At 49.6% G+C, this 25778-nt stretch overlaps 1 protein-coding gene across 3 annotated transcripts in view; it reads right to left on the bottom strand.

The window, feature by feature from the left end:
• Positions 1 to 25778, bottom strand: part of Tnc (tenectin) — a 134933-nt gene that overhangs the window by 39275 nt on the left and 69880 nt on the right. For 2 of the 3 annotated variants that reach the window (XM_077677945.1, XM_077677946.1), the window contains exons 3-4: positions 8463 to 8501; positions 4155 to 4385 (exon numbers count right to left, since the gene is read on the bottom strand). In XM_077677945.1, coding sequence (XP_077534071.1) covers positions 4155 to 4385; positions 8463 to 8501 — 270 coding nt within the window. The remainder of the gene's footprint in view (positions 1 to 4154; positions 4386 to 8462; positions 8502 to 25778) is intronic. The other variant, XM_077677947.1, reaches the window with a different exon arrangement.

Raw genomic sequence — 25778 nt, 5'->3', positions numbered from 1 at the left:
GGCAAGTCACTTTAGAAAAATCACTTAAAGAAAACTCGCAAACTTGGAAAATATGCACGTGATTCAGAATTAGGCACAAAGCTAGTCAAGGCTTGCTTTTTGCCGAAAACGAATATAAATGCGATTTGCAATTTTGCAACAGCAGCAGTCGAACAATGTTAACAACACCGAACATTCTGAACCGGTTTGTACGAATGATCATCCCGCAACAACAATTCTTTTACCAATGTCCTGACAGCAATTTCTCGACCAGAAAACGCTTATCGCAGCTGATCGAGTTTTGCTGAAGCCGCCGCTCTGGGTATGATCAAATTTCCAGATAATTGTGTAAACCAACCGAGAGATCTGCTTTTGAGTGCTGCGCTATTATCAACTAAACGAGTTTGCACTTGAGTTCTGTATCGATTCTTTGCTTTGTAGATCTGAGCTTAAAAATTCCATGACTGTGCATTCATCATACTGTTATCACTATCCTGCAAATGAATTAACCTGTAAGCATTAAATTTAATTTAACTACGACGTCTTACTTCGTCATTTCATACATAATAAAAGTTGAGATACAACGATGGAGACACGTTTGGACTAATGGCAACTGTCTCCCTTAGAATTTATTTCGGCAAGCTTTAAGTTACTGCAGACTCACCTGTCTACAGTCTAGCAATCAGCGCTAACAACCAACGCCAAACACAACTTAGACTTTCTCGCATTTCAATATATTTTTTGTACTCACTGTACCCGTTTAAAAAAACTTTGCTTTTTTAACCTATCACAGGTCAAAATTACTGTCATTTTGATCCTCTCAAGCGGACGTGCTTTCGTATTTAATCGCGAGGCAGAGCCGTCGCAGATCTCCTGTCGGTTACGTCAATCTATAGCGGCGGTTCAGCAAAACCAACCAACCTTGTTTTTTCTTGTTTTTTTTTTTGTTCAGTCAGGTTTTTTGTTTTTTCCTTTCCACCGTGATCGGCGACCACACATCGTATCTTCCGACTAGCCCAAGGTAGGCGGTGCAGTGATCATGCAGAGCGGGGAGGTGACCCTCTCTTTTTCCCAGTGCCTGGTACACGTGGTTAACACATGTGCAGGGAACCCTTCCCCTGGGTGGTAAACCAGCGGCCTGCATCGTGCAAAAACTCGGCTGAAAAAACTTGACACGGCTCTGTGGCCGCAGAAACGCACGCACCCGCCGCGGTGGCTCAGTGGCTAAGGCGTTGCGCTGCTGAGCACGAGGTCGCGTGTTCGATTCCCGGCCACGGCGGCCGCTTTTCTGAAGGAGGCGAAAAGCAAAAACGCCCGTGTGTACGAGGTTTCGGCGCACGTTAAAGATCCCCGGGTGGTCAAAATTAATCCGGAGCCTTCCACTACGGCGCGCCTCATCGCCTGCGTTGCGTCGGCGAGTTAAACCCTACAATCAATCAAATCAATCAGAAACGCACGCAAATGTATGAACTGACGCGCTTTCTACATGGTGCGAATATCTCCTGCAAAGCCGCAGCTGCGGCGCCACTCGTGCGACAAAACGATATATTTTCCTGTGTTCATTGCTGCGACGCATTTCCAAATGCCAAGCGGCGTTAACAGAAGATGTTCGACTGTTCCAAGCATTTTGAAATTTGCCGCAGTAACGAGAATAGATCATCTTGCCGCACGAACGGCGCCTCAGCTGCGAATTCGCAGGCGAAATTCGCACTCTGTAGGACGGGCTTGACGCGCTTAACATTTTCGGCTCGCGGTGACTAAACCCTGTCGTTCGCGACCGCGCGATATCATGGACTTCCGAATTGGCTATGGCTTGACTAAGTACGCTTAAAACGGACTGCAATGAAGCCAGATATTTGTTGTATTTCAAATAGCTTTGTTGATTTTTTTTTGCTTTCCACTTTCTTATAAAAGTACGTCGGAAAAGGCACTTTTTTTTTTCAGAAATGTTGAGACAATGACTATCTGCTAAACTAGCTACTCCGTGTTCTCTAGCTTTCGCGTTCCTGTTTTAAATGTAGCATTTATCATGCGGGTATTCGATGGCATTATTCTTTGCGTCACCAAGTACAACGTGGGAAAGCCATCTTTGTACGATCTTCTGCTTACGCAACAGCCGAAGTGAGATTTTATGTTCAGTAGTATTCCCGCCGTTCAGTGCGCTTCAATGGCGCGGGGAACCCCTGCCACCTGTTTTCGTCATGTTTCTTCAGCCGAGTGATGTTTTTTAACAGAGCAGGCAATCGACGGGTGTCGCTCGTGCAACCAGTGGCACCGAGAAGGTGCGTGCCGTGCCAGGGGAGTGAAAATAGTGCGCACACACCACCTTGTGCCAAATACAAAAAAAGAGAACACAATGACATGCGGTTAGTAGTGGGTGCACCATTGAAGGTAAAAGCAGGTACTGTGCACACCGCTTCAGGGACCACAACGCTTGTAGAAAAAAAAAAAAACATTGAGTACGGTTGTCGCCCGTATTTTTAAAAATTGAGTACGGTTGTCGCCCGTATTTTTAAAAACATTTAGAACTCCGTGAACTCGTCTGATAATTTATCTATGCTCCTCTGTGTTCTATAGCCGTTCCGCTACTAATCGGCATTTCTCCCCAGTGGCAACTGTTGCTCTTGAATCCGTATCAGCTTCCTTTTAGTGGCGAAAGAAATAAGACTCCGGGAAGGAGATTATAGCAAAAAAAATATAAATTTCATACTCGCTCTGTTTGACCTTTCCTGAATGTTCACAATGAGGTAACGCCCATGGGTGTATCATTAAGAATCACAAAATATGTCTCAGCTTAAGGCATCAATCATTTCTCCAAAGCTTAAGAGAAGTCGAAAGCTTCATTTGTAGTTCAATACTCTCGTTGAAGGAGCCAGTAAAAATTTGTTTACCTGAAGAGTTCCCGCCTTTTGTATGGACATTATAATGCGTCCGTTGCAAGAAGTTAAAAGCATTTGTTAGCTTAACTGTTTATTTTAGTTTAGCTTTAACTTAACGGGCGAAAGTTTAGCTTAACTGCGGTGTACTCGCTTCTTAGTTTAGCGTACAGAATGGCGTCGGGGAACATCCCGGATTCGAGATCGCTATGTCCGCTACTGTTCCCGAGTGAGAAGGGGTGGGGAACAGGCAAGGCCAGTGATGTGCAAAGCGTTGTGCTCCCGCGAAGCCATGACATCCATTCACGCAAGACACCGCCCGGGACAGGGGAGGGGAGACCCAAAAGGTCAGGTGCCAGGGAAATACGCTGAGGCCAAGGGGAGGGCGGGGACCAGGCGTCCGCCAAACGGTGGATGGGCTCTCTTGCGCCCCTGAGCGGATTGGGAGTACTTCGTCGTCGATCGCACTCGCTACCTTATGACGTGTGTTGTCTCTCTATTTGCTGCGTGGTTCCATGATAGAGTCGAGTCGCGCACGATACCAGAATTTCGCGCCTTTTCTGGCGCTTCGTATCGGCCGCTAATTTGTTCGCAATGGTAATCGGTGTCGGTTTAATGCTCATGAAATCTGTTACCCATGAGTGGTTTCATAATAAATAAAAATAAGGGAAAACTATTGAATTCATTCGTATTGAAGTGGGAGCTGCCGTGTTTTGTAAGGTCATTTTCTTTCAAAAATTAGACTTTGAAAGTGTTTGTTCTTAGTTCTTTTTTTCTTTTTTAAGTTCCCTAGGCACTGGAAAAAGACCAGTAGGCTTGGTTTTTATGGATCAGCGTGTTTACCGCAAGCAGAATAAACATCTAAGGGGTGGTTCTTGCATTACAAAGTCCAGGGAGTCGGTAAGACAGCCAGCCAAGGTTATCAGGAAAATCGCGCCCTAGAAATTTACATCGAAAGCGAAACTTCTGCGTGAAGTGAACTCTAGACGTTTTATCACATAAAGAGGTCGGTGGAAATCGGTACTGTTTAGCGTCGCTTCTGCCTGACTAGCGAGTTAGAACAAGCTCTGCGGGGCAGAGCCCATACTCCGCTCAGGGTGCAAAGTGTTGCGTTTCTCCCATTCCCGCATGTGCAAGATGGTGGGGGAGGTGGTGCCGGGAAAGAGACAATTTTCGGGGTGGGGGAGTGAAGGGTGCTACACCACTGCCGCTCTCTCTCTGGGGGAGGTTTCGTGCGTGCAAGGGAGGAGGGTCCACCTCGGGGTTAGTCGAAGGAAGATACGTGCTTGTGGTCCGTACCATGCGCCCCCAAAGTGTCTGGCCGCTCGGACGTACCGGCCGGACAGGCGATGTCGGGGCAGCACTCGCCAGGCCTCTTGGTCACCGTGCAGTCGTCGCCCAGCTGCTTGACGTAGGGGCAGACGCGCAGGTAGCACATGAGCATGCTGCTCACGCACGTGCAGTTCAGGCACGCCTCGTTCGTCTCGATCTGCTCGCCGTTCTCGTAGTGCTTCAGCATGAAGTAGCACCCTGCGTGCAGTTGCGGGACGACACCGTCAACTCTGCAGAGATGGCAGCACTCTGAGGGCCAAACGGGAGCGGCCGTTTTGTAGCACGCTCCCGATCAGACAAGTAATCAATGGCAATACCAAAGCTACGATGACGGCTGAACAAGGTCCTGATTCGCTATTTCTGTATACTTCGTTCTCCCAATGCACCACTGGCGGCGACATTCGCCATTTCGACTAGCCGTAATAGAAGTTTATTGCAGTAAGGTGTTGATAGATAAAGCTAAACTAAAGCTTCAATAAGCGTTCATGCAGAAAAGACCTTCTTATGCACCTGGTAGCATTGATTGATCTCCACGTTCCTACTCTTCAGTCAGAAATCGCGTACGGTCGCGTTTGTGAATCCAGTTACTCGCTGTAACGAGCCGGTACGAAGCACGCAATGTTCCCGGATGCTGGTATCCCCGGTTCGGCGAAGCTAAGACATGGTCGGACATGACAGTGCGCCTGTACGCTTAATATTATGCGTGGAACCAAAAAGAATAAGTTAACTGCGTGCAACCGAAGTTTATAATTTTCATTGGCCAGGTCACACGCATGGACTAAGGGCTGCAATATAAACGCGAATACCTATGTTGTGAACGAACATTCCCGCGCATCAGTAGACACTTATTCTTTCCTTTGGCCCTGACTGTTCACCCCTGCTTTAAATACTTTTCCTTATTCTATTCACATCTTCACACGGGCTTCCCCGCACAGCCCACTACATCTCAATCTTGGGGTTGGTTGACCTTTTGCCTCCCACTCGAGTCACAAACCAGCGGTTTTCTTCCTTCGGGGAGGAAACCTGAAAACCGCTGCGTACGTGCTAATAACTGTGATTCGCTGGTCGTTCACGTTTCCTTCAGCGCTTTCCTTCGCGTGCGAGTCTCCGTTTCTTCATTTGGCTTTCACCTCTGTAAAGCTGTCAAGGTATTAAGGATGAAGCTATACGAGCGTGATGTTTATTCCAGGAGCTTATGACGCATGGTCAGTGTCCGCGGCTTAACGTCAATAACGTCAAACGTTCAAAGCGTCGTCGTCCTTCGGCTTTCATCTCGCCGAAAAACGGACGAGCAAAGCCTTTCCTCCAATGTGAGCTCGCGGCCGGCAAACAGAAGCCTCTGCGAGGCCCCGTGCAGAACTCGCAGGCGGTCGCTGAACAAAGGCGACAGAAAACCAATTATGCAAGGGACAGCTCTTCTGACCGCGCCAATGACTGGCTGGAACAAGCGAAGCGTCGACGACTTCGTTTGGCGACGGAGGCCGTGTGCGCTCGACGCTTTGTTTGGAGCGGTCACCTGTCGTCTCGTATTTAAAAAGATGCAGCTGCCCTCACCAATTACTTAGGCGTGCACATATTCTGTTTCTATATGGCGCTGATGACCGGTACTGTGCGTGGCTCGAAAGATAGCCGCCAAACCAAGCAGCGAAAGTTTGAGCAGTGTCGAATTGGTGAATAATAGAGACGATGAAAAGTCTTGCCAATTTTGTTATGATGGAAATAAAATTGCGCTGAAAGGACAGGACGAACAGAAGAAGACACACCATATAGCGCTATGTGGTGTGTCTTCTTCTGTTCGTCCTGTCTTATAAGCGCAATTTTATTTCCATCATGTCAGACCAACTAGCCCGTAAGATTCCTTTGATGAATTTTGTTATGCTGGCTGTCATTGCATATCCAACGATTCAGCTGGCCGGTATTTAATTGCATTCAGGTATACTCGTTTACTTCCCGTCGCGGGATTCCTAATTATGTGTGACCATAGTGCGTTAATTATTGCTCGTTATTTGATCAAACCAGCTTATTATTCTTTTAGTTAACACTTATCAAAGCATTGGTTTTACAGAGTTGCAATGTAACCAAGAACGTTCGTATACATCACCCGTGCCACGTTCCTAAAGGTTCTGAAATGCACGCTTATTATTACCACGTATACCACTGAACGACGTCATTATTTTGCAGTTTCAAGCTCGTTAATAATAATTTTTTTTCATCAGAATTTCGAAGTCGCCATAGTATTCGTTTGCATCATGCTAGGTTGCGGGTTCGATTCCCGGCCGCGGCGGCCGCTTTTCTGATGGAGGCGAAAAGCAAAAACGCCCGTGGGTACGAGATTTCGGCGCACGTTAAAGATCCCCAGGTGGTCAAAATTAGTCCGGAGCCCTCCACTACGGAGCGGCTCATCGCCTGCGTTGCGTCGGCGCGTTAAACCCTACAAACAATCAATCAATCAATCATTTGCATCATGCTGCAGTGTGTTTAACGGTACTTAAACAAACCTCGCTTTGTAAAACTATAGGTTTTAGTGACAATAAGAATTCTTGGCGACGGGAACGCCGCGCTTCTTTTTTCGTAGGATGTTTTTCATCGAGAGATATAAAAAGCCATTCCTCTTAACTCTCGTGCCAGATGCGGCTGTTATCAGCGTGTTTGGCTCGACGCACGCGGAAAAAGGGCGGGCCTCTTCTTCTTTGACATGGCACCAAGTATTTCTTGTTGCCAAACAAACAAGTTCAACGTTACTGATAAGGAAAGCCTGCTTATTATTTTCTCGGGGTTCCCGCCAAGTATTACGCGCGGAATAATGTGGCAAGTTCGAACAGCCTGTAAAAGCCGCGGGTGATTTGAAAGGAGATAACTCTACTTAAAATGTTCCCTGCAGCGACATCAAGTTAAGCAGGATGCGATTCTTGATAAGTTCCCGTTAGCATTCCTACAGGTTCTGTTGGCACTGAGGGCGTATACGGTGGAAGCAAACCGGCGGTGTCGGCGGAGCGCCGTTTTAATACGAGATGCTGTCGAACAAGGTGAGAACACGACTTCAAGGCACCATATTTGAGGTCCTACTAATAAACTGACCGTAAGAACAGCGTAGGCGTGGTAAGGACTGACAACCTTCCATTCAAACGTTGCTGGAATTTTTCTGTGGACCGAATTGGTGGTTCATAACCCACTAATTTCTAAAGAAGGTGTTTGCGTCAAAAATGGTAGGGGGTACTGATTCTTGGAGTATCCTTTCTAGTAGAACTCAAGTTTTTTTTTTTTTAAACATGTTGAACCTCAGTATTACAGAAGCTTCGGACGGTAGGGATTTGGTCGCATCTTGTGCTCCACGATTGTAAGATCTCTGTTATTCTATTGCTCTTTTAGTACGTCTGGCCCTTACCGTGCTTATAACTTTTAGCGAAATACTTCCTAAACGAAAACTAAAATATTTTTGTTCCTTTACAATTTCTACTTACATTAATATGTGTCAACTTGAGGTACAAAGCTAATATATCCCTTTCGTAACATATTAACTATGTTTATATATTGTGGATCTTGAGGTACAAAGTTGCAAACTAAGAATTACAACTTTTTGTTTTTTTTTAATCCAAATATTTTTGTGCGTAGCCAAAAATATTGCGATTACAACCGAAGATAATCTTCCTACCAGTGTAAACGTCATTCGAAAATCATGTGCGAGCGCACAGAGTGGTTCTCACTTTTAATTTTTGACCTAGAACTTTTAATTTTGCCTGCAGTATTTGCTTTTCTAAACTCCGTTTGAGTGGGTGAAGTCTGTTTAGAGATACTGGCGTCTTCTGTCAATTCCTGGAAATGGTAAGGCGGGCTGTAGAAGCTATTTGGCGTCACAATATTCCAGAAGGATCGCTAACGCGAGCACGTTTCTAGGAGTGCGGTAGCCAGTCGCGTATAGAGCTTCTTAACGTGAATTCGGGAGGCGAGAAGGTAAAAGGATAAATATAAAAAGAACGGCAAATTGTTATGGTCCCGAGTAGTCCTTCCCAGCCCCTGCAGGAGCTGTGGATCCGCTCGCTGTGAAGGCGAACGCTATCGAGTCTTTCCACGACAGCGACCTATGCGTGATGCTATAAGTAAAATCGAAGGCAGAGTCGGTCGAGTAGTATAAAGACGTTAGGCGATGCTACTGTGCTGCACGACTCTGCTAATTTACTACAAGATTCTGTTCCTTTAAGGAAATATATGCTGTCATTGCACCATATCTTCTGTTGTTCTCGAAACGTACTGAAAACTTGTGTCAGCAGCACTTACCCCTGTCACGTGGAGATCGGACTTCTGATGAAAGTGGAGCTGAAAAAAAGGAGAGAGAAATACACTGTTACACGAAACTTTCATTGCCTCTTGGAGAGAAAGAGAAACACAGACTGGGACATTAACTTCCGCTCATACTATATGTGAAGGCACACACACACAATCTTGTCTCACTCACTCACTCACTCACTCACTCACTCACTCACTCACTCACTCACTCACTCACTCACTCACTCACTCACTCACTCACTCACCCACCCACCCACCCACCCACTTAATCAATCAATCAATCAATCAATCAATCAATCAATCAATCAATCAATCAATCAACAAGTCTATCTATCTATCTATCTATCTATCTATCTATCTATCTATCTATCTATCTATCTATCTATCTATCTATCTATCTATGTCGGCCTGTCTGTCTGTCTGGCTGTCTGTCTGTCTATCTCTCTCTCTCTCTCTGTCTGCCTGCCTGTCAATCAATCAATCAATCAATCAATCAATCAATCAATCAATCAATCAATCAACAAGTCTATCTATCTATCTATCTATCTATCTATCTATCTATCTATCTATCTATCTATCTATCTATCTATCTATCTATCTATCTATCTATCTATCTATCTATGTCGGCCTGTCTGTCTGTCTGGCTGTCTGTCTGTCTATCTCTCTCTCTCTCTGTCTGCCTGTCAATCAATCAATCAATCAATCAATCAATCAATCAATCAATCAATCAATCAATCAATAAAATCCACTTATCCTTTTTGTTTTGATCAGGTACATTTGGGTTCGCGCACACGCTCACACCGTCATTTTTTATTTTATTTCCGACGCTAATTGTAGCTGCGTACGAAGCGAGCATAGATCGGTCGATCGGATCACTTTATGCCCGGATACGATACTGGCATTCCAGCGGCGCCGCTCTAGCTGGGACGCGGGCGCTTGGCGGCCTTGCAGCAGATAGGCGTTCAGCAAAGAATGGGGAGCAGCAGCTCAACAAAGTCAGAGAAAGCAAACAGACGAGCAACAAGCCCGCGGAGGCAGGCTGCCGCGAAAGTTCACGCGCGCTGCCTCTCGGACTCGTCTCGTTTGATCGCCTAAATAAGGCTCATTATCGGCGGATGTCTGCGTGTTAGTGAGTTTGTGCACGGGTGCATGTACAACAACACAACAGGCACACGAGCGCAACCGCTCACAGCGGTGCCGCCGAAGCCGACCATGCGTGCGCGGACGTCACAAGAAAGAACGAATCAAAAGGCACAAGTGAAGAAGGAAGGTAGGAAGGAGGCGGGCGGCGGGTGCAGGGTATACACGTTAGGGGGCGTCAGTGCGCGGCGGCGGCGGCGAACAGGTGGAAGCAGAGCGGAGCAGCCGAAGAGGCGGTAGGCACGCGAGCGCGTTCGGACCCGGGACTCCTCTGGGCCGTCTGACAGGCCGCTGAGGGGAAAATTGCTCCCTTCTGAAAAATCCCCGCTCACGTACTGTGGGCACACACTGATAGATCTTCCTCCTCCGGGCGCTCGCCCTGTACACGGCACCTCGCGCGGCGGCGGCGGCGGTAAAGTGCCCCGGCGCTGACCGAACCAGAGGAGCCACGCACGGTTGTTGAACCCTTCCTTATGTCTTCCGGACGCCCTGCCCGCGTGTCCACGCGGTGGGCACTTCTCGGGCTTTCTCGGTGGACCAACTGTCGGTACACTTCTTAACTGGAACCTAAGACGGGGCATCGCCAAGACTCGACGCGAGACGACTCGATACCACACGTGGGGTCACACCGCGGTATGATACGACTCCAGACGCGAGCACCGGTACCACAACATGGCGCTAAGCGACACCGTGCGTCGAACAAGGACACAACATGAGTAATGGCTGTGGTACTGAGCGGCTCTGGGCAACGTTCACTGCTTTTGGCCGGGTGGCGGGACGATGGCGGTGGAAATGACGGCGTGTACGCATTGACCCGTGTCCTAATGCGTGCAAGCGCGAATGTTTCGTTGGAACGAATTGTGGGGACCGGCACTGCCTTGGGCATTTCAGACGAACTGTTGTAGAGGTGGCGCACAGCAATACGCATCGACAGGATGGGAGCGTGGGACCACGAGAAGCGGTTTAGCACAGGCAATGGGACATACTTTTGTTTGTCACTTCGTACAATGCCTGCCGTAGAGGAGAAGAGACCTTCGCAGGCCGTGGAAAAGCCACCGGGCCTAAAGTTTTCGCACGGTTCTCGGGTTCCAAAACAATGAAGGAATTTTGAAGTATCGAGGGTGAGACGGCTAGAATGTTGCGTTTGGAACAGATGACTTCCACGCGCATGTAAAGAAGAGAAAAAAGCGATGCCAGGACATTTACAACCTGCTGCATTAAATTCAACGGGAAAGAAAATTCAATTCTTTCAGGCCCAATTTATCTGCATCAGCCAGGCAAGGCAGCCATAATGCGTGGGTTTCAAGGCGAACTTTGTAACAGTTAACAAGATTGTTACACTTGCAGGAGCCTAACCACAAGTTCGGGCAAGCGTTACGTCAAATCGGCCGTTATGCGCTACTCAGGGTTCACATCGTAACGCGAAAGGCGAAAAAGAGAAGTGGGAAGGTGGGCGAGTTCCAGCTCGTTACGCTCGCTACTTCCGCGCGCACTTACAACACCCCTTCCTGAGTAGTACAGCCTCCTCCCCCTCGTTCCCCACTCCTTACAGCCCGCTGCTGCGAAGCCGAGGGACCTGCCGGCAGGTTCTCCGTTCAGGTCCACTGCGCAGCGCAGGCACGCGCGCCCGGAATGTGCGCTACCAATGTCTGGCCCTTCCTTTTTCGCGTAACTCAGCGCGGGCGAGCAGTAGCGACGACACCAGCAGTACTACTCGGGTTAACACCACCTACGTCAAAAGGCCTGCTAAATCCTCGCTCAGCAGTGATTGTCTCTTTTACCTCGGAAGGCATTCGGCTATGCAGTAAACCTATCCTCATTCAGGATGACACCTTTTTTCAAGGCTACACGGAAGCGGGAATGTTGGCGAGTGGAGGTTGTTTTACGCGAACAGATTCAGTAGGCTTTGTGCACAAGGAGTGTTAGCGCCACGAGTAAAGTGGAGCACGGAAGGAGAGGGCGGAAGACGGAGAGGACGAGGAAGAGGAGGCTTTCTGTTCCGTCTTCGCTCTCGGAGGTCAGTGTCGAGGACGGGACGAGAAGAAAGCGGCGCACGCGGCCTGCCTGCAGCAGCGCGACCGTAATAAGCTGCCTGCTGCTGGTGCTGCTCGCACTCTTAGCCGTCTCCCCCGGAGGTCATTATCTCACGCACGTTGCTTTCCGTGAGTGCCACTTCCGGGCCCGGGCGAAACGAGAAACGAGAACAATTCCGAATTAAGGCAGATGACGGAGTTTGCGGGACGTCGCATCTCCGCGTTGCGAGCGCGTGCATCCATGTTTTACGCGGCACACGGAACTGCCCGCATGAGGTTCACGCCGACAAACTTTTGTTTTGTTGTTCATGCTGTTTGAAGGAAACGAGGGCGGCGTAATTATGTTCTCCCACTCAACTCTTAGTGTGTTGGGAAGGGCAGCGGGGTTTTGTTTTTATCCAAACTGTGGTAAGTACAGGACCGAGTGAGAAAGCAACTTCCGATGTTCCAAGCTTTGCAGGTGTGATGGCTGGCGTAGTCTGGAGTGCGGTATTTTTAGTAAAATACAATATCCTATCCGCAAGTTACGTAATCATTGAAGTTCAGTATCTCTGACTTAGAGAATATGTCAGGAGGCCATAGAACAATGCCAGATTTCCAGGCAGAATAGGTGATGCACATGTGCACGATAAAGAAACCTTTTTTTTTTTTTTCGGCGCTTGTAGGTTGAGGGGTCATCGTGTTACTTTCGCAGACGATTGCTCAAAATTTTGAGAGTTTTCCGCAATGTTTTCTCGCACGCTTAGAATTGAAGAACGAAACTTGCTTTGTGTAAAAATCAGCATTACGATATGGTTCTAAAAAAACGGTCCATGAATGGTGGACGCAATCAGGGTTAACACTTTTGGCAACACCTTTTGACAGATAAGTAATATCCCGTAAATATTTCCCCGCGAAAACTTCTTTTTATAAATACGACATCACCAAACCTGTGTACGTTCGTTAGAATCTGATACAGCCTTTGCTGATCCCATTCCTCCATCGAGTTATGTGTAGAAGAATCGACAACTGGCCCACTCGACATAAACACAGGGAGAAACAAGTAGACAGACCACAGCGCTGCGCTGTCTACTTCCTTCTTGTCTCCGCGTCCACTGCGCGCTACCTCAAGATATTCAAAAGTTATTCGTATCCCGTTATGAGCCCAGCACCACCTCTCGGTAGCCACTCTATTACCCAGATGGACCACTTGCAGTCACTTCTCTGCAATACATATCCCGCCCAACTCCACTTTCTTTTTCTCTATTTCAGCTAAGATATCTTTCACACGAGTTTGTTCTCCAAACCGAGGCTCTCGTTTCTAACCCTTAATCACTACTCCTACCATCCTCATTTCTACGTCTCGATCGTCTTACCTCAATTTTCCTTCAAGAGGTTTCTAAAGTCTCGAAGTTTCGGCTCCATAAGTCACCACCGCCTTCACGCGATAAGTCAATGCTCAGAGCGAAAGCATTTTGTATGCAGAATATCGCTCTTATGAAACAGTCAGTTCTACTAGGTTACTGATAGAACATCCAATGCCCGAAAACAGCGACTTCGAAACCCCAAGGAAGTGCACGGCGACCGCGAAATTGTTTCAGGCGAGGCAGTTAACTCTCAAGCGCTTAGTGGTGCGCGAACCGTCGCGACGTCAACACCGTCGTCCCGGTGAGTCACGGTGCCTGGCCTTGCCCTCCAGTCTACCGCGAGTGACGTCACGATCGATCTCGCGTGTCCGCGCTCCAAATAAACGCGTATTTCGGCCACCAACGCGATCAAAAGCCGTAAGGCACAGCTTACGTTAGCAGCGCTCTCCCCGACATCCGCGTCATTAATCTCCCAAGGTAACGTTGCGGCGCCGGTACGTACCCGCGCAGTTGTAAGTAAGGCGGAGGCTTGCGCAAAGGCGGTTAATTCATTCAGATTATGTTCGCGAGCTCGCGATAACGGCCGCGATAAAGCGGATCCGACACAACCATGTGGCCATTGTGATGCCGGCCGCGTAGTGAAAGCCGAGGTTCCTCCTGGCGTTCTTCTCCTTTCGAGCTTGGCACCGAGACGCTCAGACGTCGGGGCGCTGTTTTTGTTTTGGCCCAAGCGCGAGCCAAGTGCGCACTTTTTTTCAAAAAGAAAACTGGACTGACGAGAGACAAGACGAGGAGATGAAAAGAAAAAGCTCTGTGAAGAAAAGGAACGAGAACAAGGCAACGAGAAGAAGAAAGTTGAAGAATTCGGAGGGAAGAGGGGGAGGAGGAAAGAGATACGGCCGTCGAGGCGGCGGTAGGGCTGAACACCACTTCTCGCGGGGCGCACACATATGTGGAAATTATCCGCGCTTAATTGAAAACAAAGAGAAAGTTTAGGCATGTTCCCCTCCTGGAAGGACGCTGGAACGTGACTCGCATCGGGGCTGCGCCCTGCCCAACTGAGCACGTGGAGGGGACGTCGGAACACTCCGCAACAAGCAAATCTGTCCGGCGCCAATCGTCGAACGCATCTCGGCGTAAATATCGGCCATCTTCGCGCGGCGACTCCGTTGCTGTGTGCTTTAAAGGCGATACTTGCCTGCCAAGTCTTCCCCCGTCTGTGTGCTCAAAAAAGCAGCCGAGCGGGCGAGTCCCTTGAGGTAGAGCGTCTGTCCGCGTAATTGCGAAGCGAATCGGAAGTTTTTATCAGATGCATTCTGTCGAGCCCCCGCACAACTCGCGCGTCTTCGGGAAAATGGCGTTCTCAACAACGGCAGCCCCGAATGTAGGTCAGCCTTCCAGAGAGCATGGAAAGGGAGAGCGAAAAACATTTTAATGCATTGGGAGTGAAAGTCAAGCGCGATTGGAATCAGTTAGAAGCGGCCGATGGGTACGTGGCTCGGGAAATGGAGGAGGTGAATTACAGTACCGATGCAATCTGGCTGAAGACGTAGTGTCGCGATGCTATCAAAACGCGCGGGCGAAGAACACGATGTATACCGCCTTCTATTAAAAAAAATACGCGCAACATTACGCCTGCTTGCACACGACTCCAGGTGATAGAGGTTCTGTCGCTACAGCACTGGCTGTGGTATCTTTGAGCGCATTTATGGACTGCCAGGTTAGCGTTCGAAAGAAGGTTAGAAAAGAACTTCTCTCGGCTGCCGTTCGTTCCGCAATAGCGTTACGCTCGACTGGACAACATGTTTTTGTTTTTGCCTGAAAGTGGGGCACGAGGCAGCGAGATTCAATCTTGCCTTTAAATTGTGACATTGCGCAATCGTCGTTGTGCTTAATGAACGCGCCGTTTCAAGCGGAGTTTTATTTTTCGTAGAAGACGACAGATGGGTGACAGGTAAATTTTAAGTACAAGTTGGGGCTGACGTTCCTGAGGCGCACCTAAGCCAAGTCACTATTTATGTGCCCGGCTTACGTACTTAGAGACGACTAGGAAGCGTATATTTTTGGTGACATTCCTTGTTGTTTATGTCTGTACTTTTAGCGATTGCATCCTTTGCCGAGATGTTCCATTAAAGTTGTATCTATCTCTAAATCTCTGCTTCCCCCTTTCTCACTTTCTATTAACCTTGTGTCAGGAGCGGTGTTTTACTTCGTTGCAGTAATTAACAGGGCACAAGCTGTATTTATTGGGCAATGTGTCAACGTACTCTTTATAAAAAAACATAAGAAACAGCTGCTCTACGTTTCTAACAAAATTCAGTGCAACGGCACGAAAACGGCTTTCCGAGTTGCATCTGTATAGTCGTAGTAATATCCGATATCTTTTCTCTCACTACTGTATGTTTATTTGATATATTTTTTTCAGTTCAAGCACCACGCCTCTGCGCGACATTGAGTGGCGAGTGAACAAGGCAAACGCGGTACCTCTTGGGCAGTTAGGAAAGCCGGTTGTTACTGCTTTCATACCCAGTACTACAGAAGCCGCGGAAGCGCTCCTGCCGAGCCCGCCTCCGCCGGGCTAGCACTTCCTCATGCCTTCTTCCACACTATGCGTGGCGTGTTGAAAGCGGCACGCAGTTTGCGAGCACTCCCGGGGGAGCCGAGAAGAAAATGGCCCGGCCATTTCGTATGTGCCTCCACGTGCGCCTCCCGAGCGAGCGAGCAGCTAGCGATCAGGACGTTCCTTCACGCAACGTTTCACCGGACGAATGCCCGCTTGTGCGTCCTTTTAGACGCATTCCTTCACTTTCGATTGCATCACTGCGAGGCTCCGTTTCTGCCGTCCATTCCTCTTACCAGGCCCCGCTTTCAGCGGCGGAGGTCCTTGAACCATTCAAGTCATCGAAGAACCAGATGACCGTTCGGCGCCCGTCCAGTCGTTTGTAGAGATGATGATGAGCGGGGCGGCTGTTGGGAAGGAAAGCGAACGGCCACTGGGAGGAAACACGCATCTCTTCTCGGTCCGCGCATGATTGAAAGGAGGCGAGGCGCGCCACAACGACATTCACGCAAAGCGCGACGATAACATGCGCGCGCGCGCAATAGGCATGCCAGAGGATGAGTAGCAGGTTAGGGAGTCCAATGGCACCCGAGGGAGACACCGCCACCGGCGGAAATAGCGACGACAAGTGCCGATTATGTTTGCGCAAGAGAGTTGCGATGAGACTGCGCTGTGAAGTAGATGAGAATGGGGGATGCTTTCGCTTGCTCGGGAATCTTTTCACGAGTTGGAGGCGGGAGAGGCTTGGTAGTGACGACTAGCTGGCCCTCACGCACTGCCCCTCCAGGTTGATACAAGGAATCAATGTCGGCGTAGCCGGCATCAAAGTCTGATATATAGCCAATCGTGAGGAGGATTTGAAAAGCAGCTAGATGGTGCCACCTACGGAGATAAACAAAGTTCTGCAGGTGGGCGAAAATTGCACGACAAACATCCTGTAACGGTAATGTTACTCGGAGTAAATGTGCTGCTGTGTGCCAGCTTAATTTTGGTTAAAAGCACTGAGCGATACGAAGATAGATTGTGTGTAGAACGGTCCATCCTCTCGGAGCTCATTCTTATACGGACACGAGCCTACATTTCGAACGATTTGCGCGCGTGTCGTAATGCTTTAAAGAAGAGAGTAATGAAAACTGACGAGTGAAAAACTAAATTATTTTTTCTCAATATCGTTCCCCCTATGGCCGCTGCATCAATAAACGAGTTACTCACGCTAGCCTGAGTAGTACTGCTTAAGTCTTGTCCCGGTTGCCAAATCATGATCTGTAAAGGATTCCAGTGTCATCAACCAGTAAACACACGCGCAAATAGCGCCACAAAGGAAGAAGAGAGACGTGCGAGGGCGGCTCAGCTTCGGCAGCATCCGAAAGTATGGCTGCAAGGCAGACGGGGGTGGAGACTCGCAGGGACCAGCCCAAGTCGTGAATCTTCTTTGTCTTCATACTTCCGCCAACTTTACACACCGGCGGACTGGCTTGCTCGCCCTCAACTCCCGAGAATGCTACTCCCGCTAGCGATGGTGGTCACTGTCCTTTAGATTGCCTTCGTCCGGGCGCCGAACAGGCAAAGTCAATAACCGCTCCTGCTGGCCGCAGTCACGGCACACAGCCGAACTGGAACCGCCGCCAACAGGCCGTAGGCACGCGCTCTGCCCATCACGTTTGCGCATGCGCGCCGGATGCTCTCTGGTCTCGTTTCTCGGCGCTTTAGAGGCCTTTCTTCTTCCAACACACTCTCTTTATCAACCCTCCTCCTTCTCATCTTTTTCCCGTTATCACCGCGTCCTACGGACGGCTACTCTGGCTCGCTGCAGCACGAATTCCGGCATTGTCTTGCCGCAGCCACTGCCTTTGTCTCGCAGCCGACGCTTTCGCTCGTGCCGGCAGGATACTTTGCGTCAAGTTCTTGTATCTCCCATACCTCCCACTGCCGTTCCCACTTCGCCACTAATGTGCGGACCGTCGATTTACCGCGTGGCCCGCCCTCTTCCACCCGCTAGCTTTCGTGCGATCAGAGATGCCGCGATGTCAATGTCCGCAGAGGTGAGATTCGTCACCGGGCCTTCTGAGCTGAAGCACGCGGATACTTTGACTTAAGCTCGCCACGGCATTTCTTCTTCTCGATGTCCATTGTTCGCCACTCTGGTTCTTGGCCACGAAGTTTGACAAATCCGGTTTGTTTCCCGTGAAGTTTCTGCTTCTGGTATTGTCGCTGCAAGTGGCGGGGTTTCAGAGGAAGTTTACTGATTGATTGTTGGGTTTAACGCGCCGACTCAACGTAGGCGATGAGGCGCGACGTAGTGGAAGGCTCCGGATCTATTTTGACCGCCTGGGGATCTTTAACGTGCGCCGAAATCTCATACACAGGCGTTCTGGCTTTTCGCCTCCGTCATAAAAAGCGGCCGCCGCAACCGGGAATCGAACCCGCGTCCTCCTGCTCAGCATCACAACGCCTTAGCCACTGAGCCGCCGCGGCGGGTTTCAGAGCAAGTACCGTGTATGGTCTAAAGTAGTGTCACTAGATAAGATGCAGGGTACCGTCACTGAGGAACGCAAGTGAGAAACGGCAGCCATTTTGGAGTTTATCAGTGTTGGCAGATTGCCGCTTCTGCGGCCTCACCGCTAACTTTGACGAGGTCATATGTAAACAACACTGCCGACGACGCAGCAGCACGTCATCTTTGGGTACATTTCTTCAGCTGAAATGATGCGAAGCGCGTTCGGAGCGACGCCAGTCGCGCGCAGCTGCAGACCAAGGAGGACAAGCTGAGACCACGGGGCTGAGACTACCACAGTTGACCGACAGAAAACGCATAAACAACAAAATGTCGGTGCCCGTGAACCGTAGCAGTGCAAACAAATGTCTCGTGATGCGAACTGACCAATGATCACGGCGGCGGCACGGAACAATAGGAGAAAAGAGTGTCCATACTCTGTAACCTTATACTAGTCTAAAGCATGCGTGGGTAGCCCCGTTCACCGCTTCTTGTATGCCTGTTTGCTACTTGAAAATGAATGCAGAAATGAACAATGCAATAATGTAAACGAGAAAAGGACGGAATCGGTGCAAGGGTAGCGGAGGTTATACAGGTGATGGCAGGGTGTTTTGTCAACTGCGTATCTCCTGGAGCCGGCAGCGCAGTCAGTGGAACGAAGCCCGCGGCCCGTTGGCGGTGCGTGTGCGCGCCCGGCAGGAAACTTGGCGCTGATTGCTGGTGTAGTGTAGACTTGGCGGGCGGTGGGCGGACTGGGCGGCGATCTCGGTAGCCGTCAAGTGGCGGCGGCCGTTGCGTGCGATCTCCGATGCGCTGCGTGCGATCTTCGATGCGCTGCGTGCAAGTGCGCAGTCCTATCACGGGTGATTGCCTTTCCCTGTCAAGCCGGCCGCTTTGAGCCAGAAGGCCAGCCAGCTTTGTTTATGTGTGTGTTTGTATATATATATAACTTGTGGGTGTGTGTATAAATGTATGTGCAGAGGAAGAAAGGAAACAAAATGGCGCCGTGGCACAGTTCCCCCGCGAATAACCACGTTCCTCTCTAACTATAGTTTAACTATAGTTGCGTGGTCGTACAGTGGCTAAAGCGGCGAGGGACAGAATGCGATCCCTCGGTGGTTCCATTCCAGGCCCGTGTGGTAGTATTACTGACGGAAGCCAGGTACGGAAACTATAGCGCGTGCTCGATATCAGACCTAAATTACCCAGTCTTATCCTAAACTGGCCTATTACGTCTCCCTGTTTAAATTTCCGTCTTTGTTCCTGCATGGGTATGCATGGGAAGCTTGCTCTGGTATTACCGCGCTCCTTGTAGAGAAGAGGGGTAGGTGTGTTCCCTCCCTCCTCCTTTGGTTTCGCTTTACATGCGTGAATCGACAGCTAACCGTTACGGGTGCGACCGCAGCTCCCAAACAGCCAAACTGGTGCTTACATCGCACGAGCAATGCCACTCCCCGACGGCGTTATCTTCGTTTTTGGTATCCCGTCTTTCCCGTCGCCATCGGCCTCCTCGGAAAACCCTTCGTGTTTGCTCGCAGCGTTCTCGCCACCCATCCCACGCTCTGTAATCAGTCCACGAACTTGACCGCGGCGCAACAACTTGTGCGGGTCGTCGTCGGGTACGGAGGCACCGTGGCACGGGCCTGCGTGCAGTGAGTGTGTGCGCGGACGAAGGGAAACAAAAAAAAAAGGACGGCAGTACAAACAGCGCTGAAGTGACCCGGCGCAGCGATGAAGGGGCCGCCGCGCGATGTGTGCTCGGCCAACGGTCAGACCGCGTCATTGCTCGCCACGCAAGCACCCGCATGGAGACCGAGGGGGTCGATTTCCGCGTTTCCCCTCCGACCCTGCCACTCCTCTGTCTTCAAGGCGGCATCCGTCTCGCTCCGATTGCAGTGCCTACACTCCCCGAGCATGCCCATACCACTGTTCGCTCGACGCGGCACCACGCAGTGCACTGTACGCTTTTGTTTCGTTTCCTTCCTTTTCCTATCGCCATTTTTGCTACACAAGAAAAAACAAGCTCCAATTTTAGCAAATTCAGTACAGCGAGATTTTTGAAGGGCAGACCCGGAAGTTCTGCTGAAGCAAAAATTGAAGAGACACTGAAGGGCATACAAAACGTATATTTTTAATTACTTTATCAGGTTTAGGATGAGTAGACCAGGCTCTGATCCTTTTCGGCGCGTACACACACATTTTTTTTTTTTTAGATTCGAAAAGTGAGTTTAAATTTGCGTTTTCCTCAAACCTTATTTCCGGTCCATTTCTTGACCTCGAAATTAAGACGGTGTATCCGTAGGCCCGCAGAAAAGTATTTGACTCATTCAAATAGGTAGGTACTAGTTAGCTTCTGTCAGATGGTTACGTAACAGAGTGCGTGAGTTGAGAACCGCAATGCTGACGCTGTGAAAGTTCGACAAGTTCACCCTAGTGTTCTCATTTACGGGGCTCAGGGCAAAAATACAGCAAAATATCTTTGCATTCTTCTTCTCTCTTTTTTTTGTTTGCTGTACGAACCATTATTAATGTGAATTTTGTTTCTGCGATTAAGACACAACTGTTATTAATACTGTCAAAAAGTTAATATATAGTAAGTAGTACTCCATTTCTCTGCGGCTCTGCCCCCTGGTGCCATTGTCCCTACCAGTTACTACAACTGCTATTGGCATTATACAACTGCTACAGCACGACTAGTAGGATGCCAACAGCGCTACTGATTGTTTGTGTGGTTTAACGCGCCGACGCTACACAGGCGATGAGGCGCGCCGTAGTGGAGGGCTTCGGATTAATCTTGCCCACCTGGGGTTCCTTAACGTGCGCGGAAACCTCGTGCACACAGGGCATTTTAGCTTTTCCCCTCCATCAGAAAATCGGGGCCGCCGCGCAACAGTACTACTACAAATATTACTACTACTACTGCTACTACTATTACTACTACTATTACTGCTACTACAAGTAGCAGTAATAGTTGTAGAATAGCAGAGGTGCTACGGCTTTTAGATAACTGATATCGTGCGACTATCGTACCGCTATTGCTGCTAATACTTCAGCAATAACAAAAACAACAATATACTGATTATGGTGCTACAATGCTACTGCCTCTACTTCACCCGGAATTACACATGCTCTTACACGTCGTAGTTCGTTACTCCAATTTGAACGGCGACCAAACTATAGGTACATACTCTTATTAATATAGTACACTACCACCGCTAAATCCCTCCACGCCGTCTTCTTGCCCCGTCCTTCCTTCACCGCATTGCTCCCATCTTCTCAGGTTCCGTCCTTCGTCCGTACCTTCCCAGCCGCCAACTGCAGCGCGCGGTTGTCCGCCTCCGTTTCTGCCCGATTCCTAACAAACGTCGTCCGCGGGGCGCTGTTTGTGCTTGCGCAAACTTCCTCCGCGCGAGGACGGGGGTCCTTGGGAAGCGCGACGGACCGGGACGAGCGTGACCGTCACGTTAATAATCGCCTTGAAGGATCGCGCCGCCGGTCAAATGTCAGCCTCCGACGTCGCCAGCGCCGCTACGTGCTGCCTGCCTGCCTGCGTGCAGGGGAGACGCGCCGCCGACGCCGCCTCCGCCGCTGCGCTGTCGATGCGAAACGGGCAAATTGATGATTCAGCAGTCGCGCTCTGACCGCTGTGCAGCGTTCGTCGACTCCTCGGTCTCAGTCATCCGGCACTTGATTTTTCTTCTCTCACGCGGTTGCCGGTGGCCGCGAGGTGGAGATATGACCGATTTTTTTGCTCTCCACCGGTCCTTCGGCGAATTGTGAGCTCCCTGGTGAAACAGGGAAGAACGTCGTAATCGCTGTGTCCGCTGAAGCGGGCTGCCACGCGTACGGCTGGAGCTACCGTTCTCACGTAGCCGAGCTGAATAGTCGATTAGTTCACAAACGACTGATGTGAGGTAATTTACGTTTCCAACTCCCGTTATTTATTATCAGCACTATAGATGCCAAGCAGATGGGATAACATTCCTTGCTTCTGTACAGCCACAGGCACTGGCGTCAGGAAGGAAGCTCATCTGTTGCCTATAGTTTAGACGCGCAATGGAAAAACCTGGATGTAAATATAACGAAAAAGTACAACAAGGAGCCAGATCATTGGGAAGTAATGAGCGGGTTGAGGAATTGAATGTGAGCTAAACTACCGCAAAACGTCCTACACGATTCATCCTATATCGTGGACCCACGAACCAACCAAGTACAAAATGGTTGGTCCGGTGACAAGACTACCTCCTGCACCATCCGTCAACGTATCTGAAACAAAACCACTGCGATGCCTCCATAGAAAGTGCTAGTTAATTTGCGTTATCACCATGCTGCCGCCAAAGCGCGTACCCCTGAGGGTCAGTGGCGAATGCTGTAACAGTGACAAATTCAGCCGCAAATCGAATTTGAGCTTTCGCCAGCCAACCATATGCTGCGTCTTCTCTCTCTCTCTATCTCTCCCTCTCTCTCTCTCTCTCTCTCTCTCTCTCTCTCTCTATATATATATATATATATATATATATATATATATATATATATATATATATATATATATATATATATATATATATATATATATATATATATATATATATATATATATCCTGTGTCCCGTCTACACGCACCACTGGGCTCGCATCCTGCTATTGCTGCTTTTTTTGTTGCAGCAAATAGCTGCCCTCTTGCCTTTTATTGCGGACAGCTGTAGCAAGAAAAGAAAACACAATAAAAACAGCGCCGGTACGTGCTTCGGCACCCGCTCCCTCCTACACGTCGTGCGTACGTGCTGGCACGCGCATTTCCTGAGAACAATTGGACAAATTGCGCACGCGTCTCATACCTCCCATCCGCTTCTCCGCTACTACGAGAATAGGCAGCTACCGCTATGGAACGAGTGGTTTCCTTGCAACAACCCCATGATGGAAGGCCATAATGCACTTACTCTCCTGTTTACTGCTTCTCGACAGACGACTGGTCACCTCATACATTTGTTGCTGACCTTTTTATTCCTCAGCCGAACATGATGTCGCCCAGCCGTTATCGGGACTACAGTTACTACACAGCCGTAGGCATCATTTCCTAGATGGTGTTGCTATCTCTATTCGCTGCCTAGTTTTCGTTCGCGTCTCATTTTCGTTTATCGCTGAGTGAGACGTGACAGAGGTTTGGCACGAAGGGGTACAGTCCCGTCATTTCTGATTGGGTCATATGGGTGGGAACATCCGGAAAGGTGGAGGGCATTCGGCGTGTATGCAGCCAGTACTCATGTCCTTCGTCTAACCAGAAAATCCCAGTCTCGAGTTGCTTTTAGCTTTTAGCGGTGGGTTAGTGCGTTCGATTGTTTAGTTACGAGATTCCCTTGGGGCTATCTTCTTGATTCCTAGCTGGAAGTTGTGACGTGTCGGGTGCAAGCGGCTTAGGCGAAGTTCGGTTACCCTGTGCGTGACCTACATGCGTCTTCCTGTGTCTCTCTAGTTGGAAAATGGCATTTTTGTGCCTAACGGCTGGGTACAGCTTTCTTCGGGGATTGCTTTTAGGACTTCACCAGAGTGCATCTCGCTTTGTGCCCTCATCACTAGGCGCGCAGCAGACGCCTTATCGTTGATGCTATGGTGGAGGCCTCACCGCACGGATTCGTATAATCATAGCCATATTTGTTTGACGTCTGGGCCACTTTCATACACTGTAGGTCTCTCTTGCGGCGTCATTGCGAGGTAATATGGTGACAAAAAACTTGTAGCAGCGCATGGCATACACGTTAACCTCGACACAACACGCTTGCTTAGTATTAGCAGAATATCATGCATATATTTTCAATGTAAAGCAACGTTTGACAAGGGCAGTATCGGGATATCGTTAAAGCGCAAGTATGCGAAACGAATTCGTGCATCTTGTATCGTTGGTCACACTAACCTCTCCACCCGAAAAATAAAGTGTAATCCCGCTGATTTCACACCAGCAGAAGCCCACCTCAGCAGACAGGGTCAGTCAGCATCACAAGGACTTAGTTTTTTTCCACTTCCCACGTTCCAGGGGCGAATTTCGCGCGGCGCGAGGCTTCCATCCCAGGTTTTTCGGGGAGGTTTTCTTTTGTTTCGGCGATTTAGATTTGGCCATTGAACCATATAGTTCCCAAGGTGGTCAGAACCGGCGCCAACCGGAATTCGGGGGCGCCGGGCGCAACACCTCGCTGGCGGCGGCGGTCACGTTCTCTTACGCAATGCGCACTCCGTTGCCCATCCTGGTTCCGAATGTGCGCCCCGTGGACGCTGTATGATGCGGCCGCCCAGTCCATTTATCAAGCCGCTTCGGCCCTGCTCGGCATCCCTGGAGCTTGAAAGGCGTGCCACGTTTAGAGCGGATTCGAGGGCCCCCATCGTTGTTGGTTGTTGTTTATGCTGTGCCACTATGTTGCCGCCGCCTGTCGGCCTCCCAAGCGGCGTGGTCTAAGCTCTCGTCGGCAGCAACCATAGGGTGTTCGGGCGCTGCACTTTCTGGCGGAAAGCCATCCGTCTATTGGCCTGTACACACTACACCGCGCTCCCTCTCTCGCCGCGTTTTGTTGCTGGAGAGAACTTCGGATACAAGTTAACCTGGTGCACACCGTGCGAAATTCTTAAAGAGGGCCTCGCCTCCGGTGGTGCACTTTCTAAAATGCGCGGCCGTGGAGGAATTTGACAAATGGTGAAGCGCTCTAAGAGCGCTACGGGGGAGAAGGGGGAGGAGCGAACTGATTGCGGAACACCTGCCAAAGTGTCGGTATACCTTCTGGCTCTTGCCGCCATCGATGGGGACGGGAAGAACGTTCCCCGAAACGAACACGCAACACTTTCGCTTTTCCCGCCTTTAATTAGCTGGTTTGTGTCCTCCTCTCCTGCTTGGCTCTCCGCGTTACTGAATGCATCAACTGAGGTGCACACCTTCGAGCTAAAAGCAGTGTTTCCTACGCCCCCCTGTCGCGTGGTTACTCTCCCCGTTCAGTCGGTCGTTCAAACATACTTGGAGGTTTTTTGTTACACAATTCGTTTTTGATGCGTGGCATCAACAGGCGTAAAAATGCTCCTCGGATAGTATGCCATTGACGCTGTGTTCTGGCTTTAGATTGCTTCGGTGATGACGGTAAGACAGCGCGAGCTAACGGCAAGCAACCTTGCCAGCCTCACTTGCTTTTCCCCTTCTCTAGTGTTTCAATAACCGTGAGCCGGCTGCCTCGCACCACCGTAAGCGAGAATAGTCGCGAATTTCCTATACAATTAGAAAAGCATTGGGTTATTCATCCGCTAGTAATTACGGAAACTGCAGCCTTTCGAACTCCAGGGGGCGCCCACCATGCATGTTCACACGCTTGCGAACCGGAGAACGAGGAAAGAATTAACAAGAAAAGTAGTGGCGCTGTGGGTGGCTTCGAAACTCTATAGGTGGTATCGAGTTACTTGTAGCCATTTTACTTGCTTACCTTATTTTCCCTTCTTTGACATTCAAAGCATGAACGCGGTGCCATGGGATGATTTATGGCGCAGAGTATGTGACAGCCGTGTAGGAAATAAGGCCCTCTACACAGTGTGCGTGCAGTGTGCGTGCGTGTGTGTGCGTGCGTGTGTGTGTTCGCACGTGCACTTGTGTGGCGTTTGCCACGAGAAAGATAAAAGTGGCGTTTGAGAACGGAATGAATGAAATAAATTGATGATCAAGAGACAGCCGGAAGGATGGAGTAGAAAGCGCAGGAACAGAAATTTG

Source organism: Haemaphysalis longicornis, unplaced genomic scaffold (assembly GCF_048455015.1).
Source record: "Haemaphysalis longicornis isolate Haplotype H1 unplaced genomic scaffold, Haemaphysalis longicornis Haplotype H1 scaffold_7, whole genome shotgun sequence".
Lineage (NCBI taxonomy): Eukaryota > Metazoa > Arthropoda > Arachnida > Ixodida > Ixodidae > Haemaphysalis > Haemaphysalis longicornis.
Note: the sequence above shows the minus strand (reverse complement) of the source record. Positions and strands in the feature narration are given on the sequence as shown.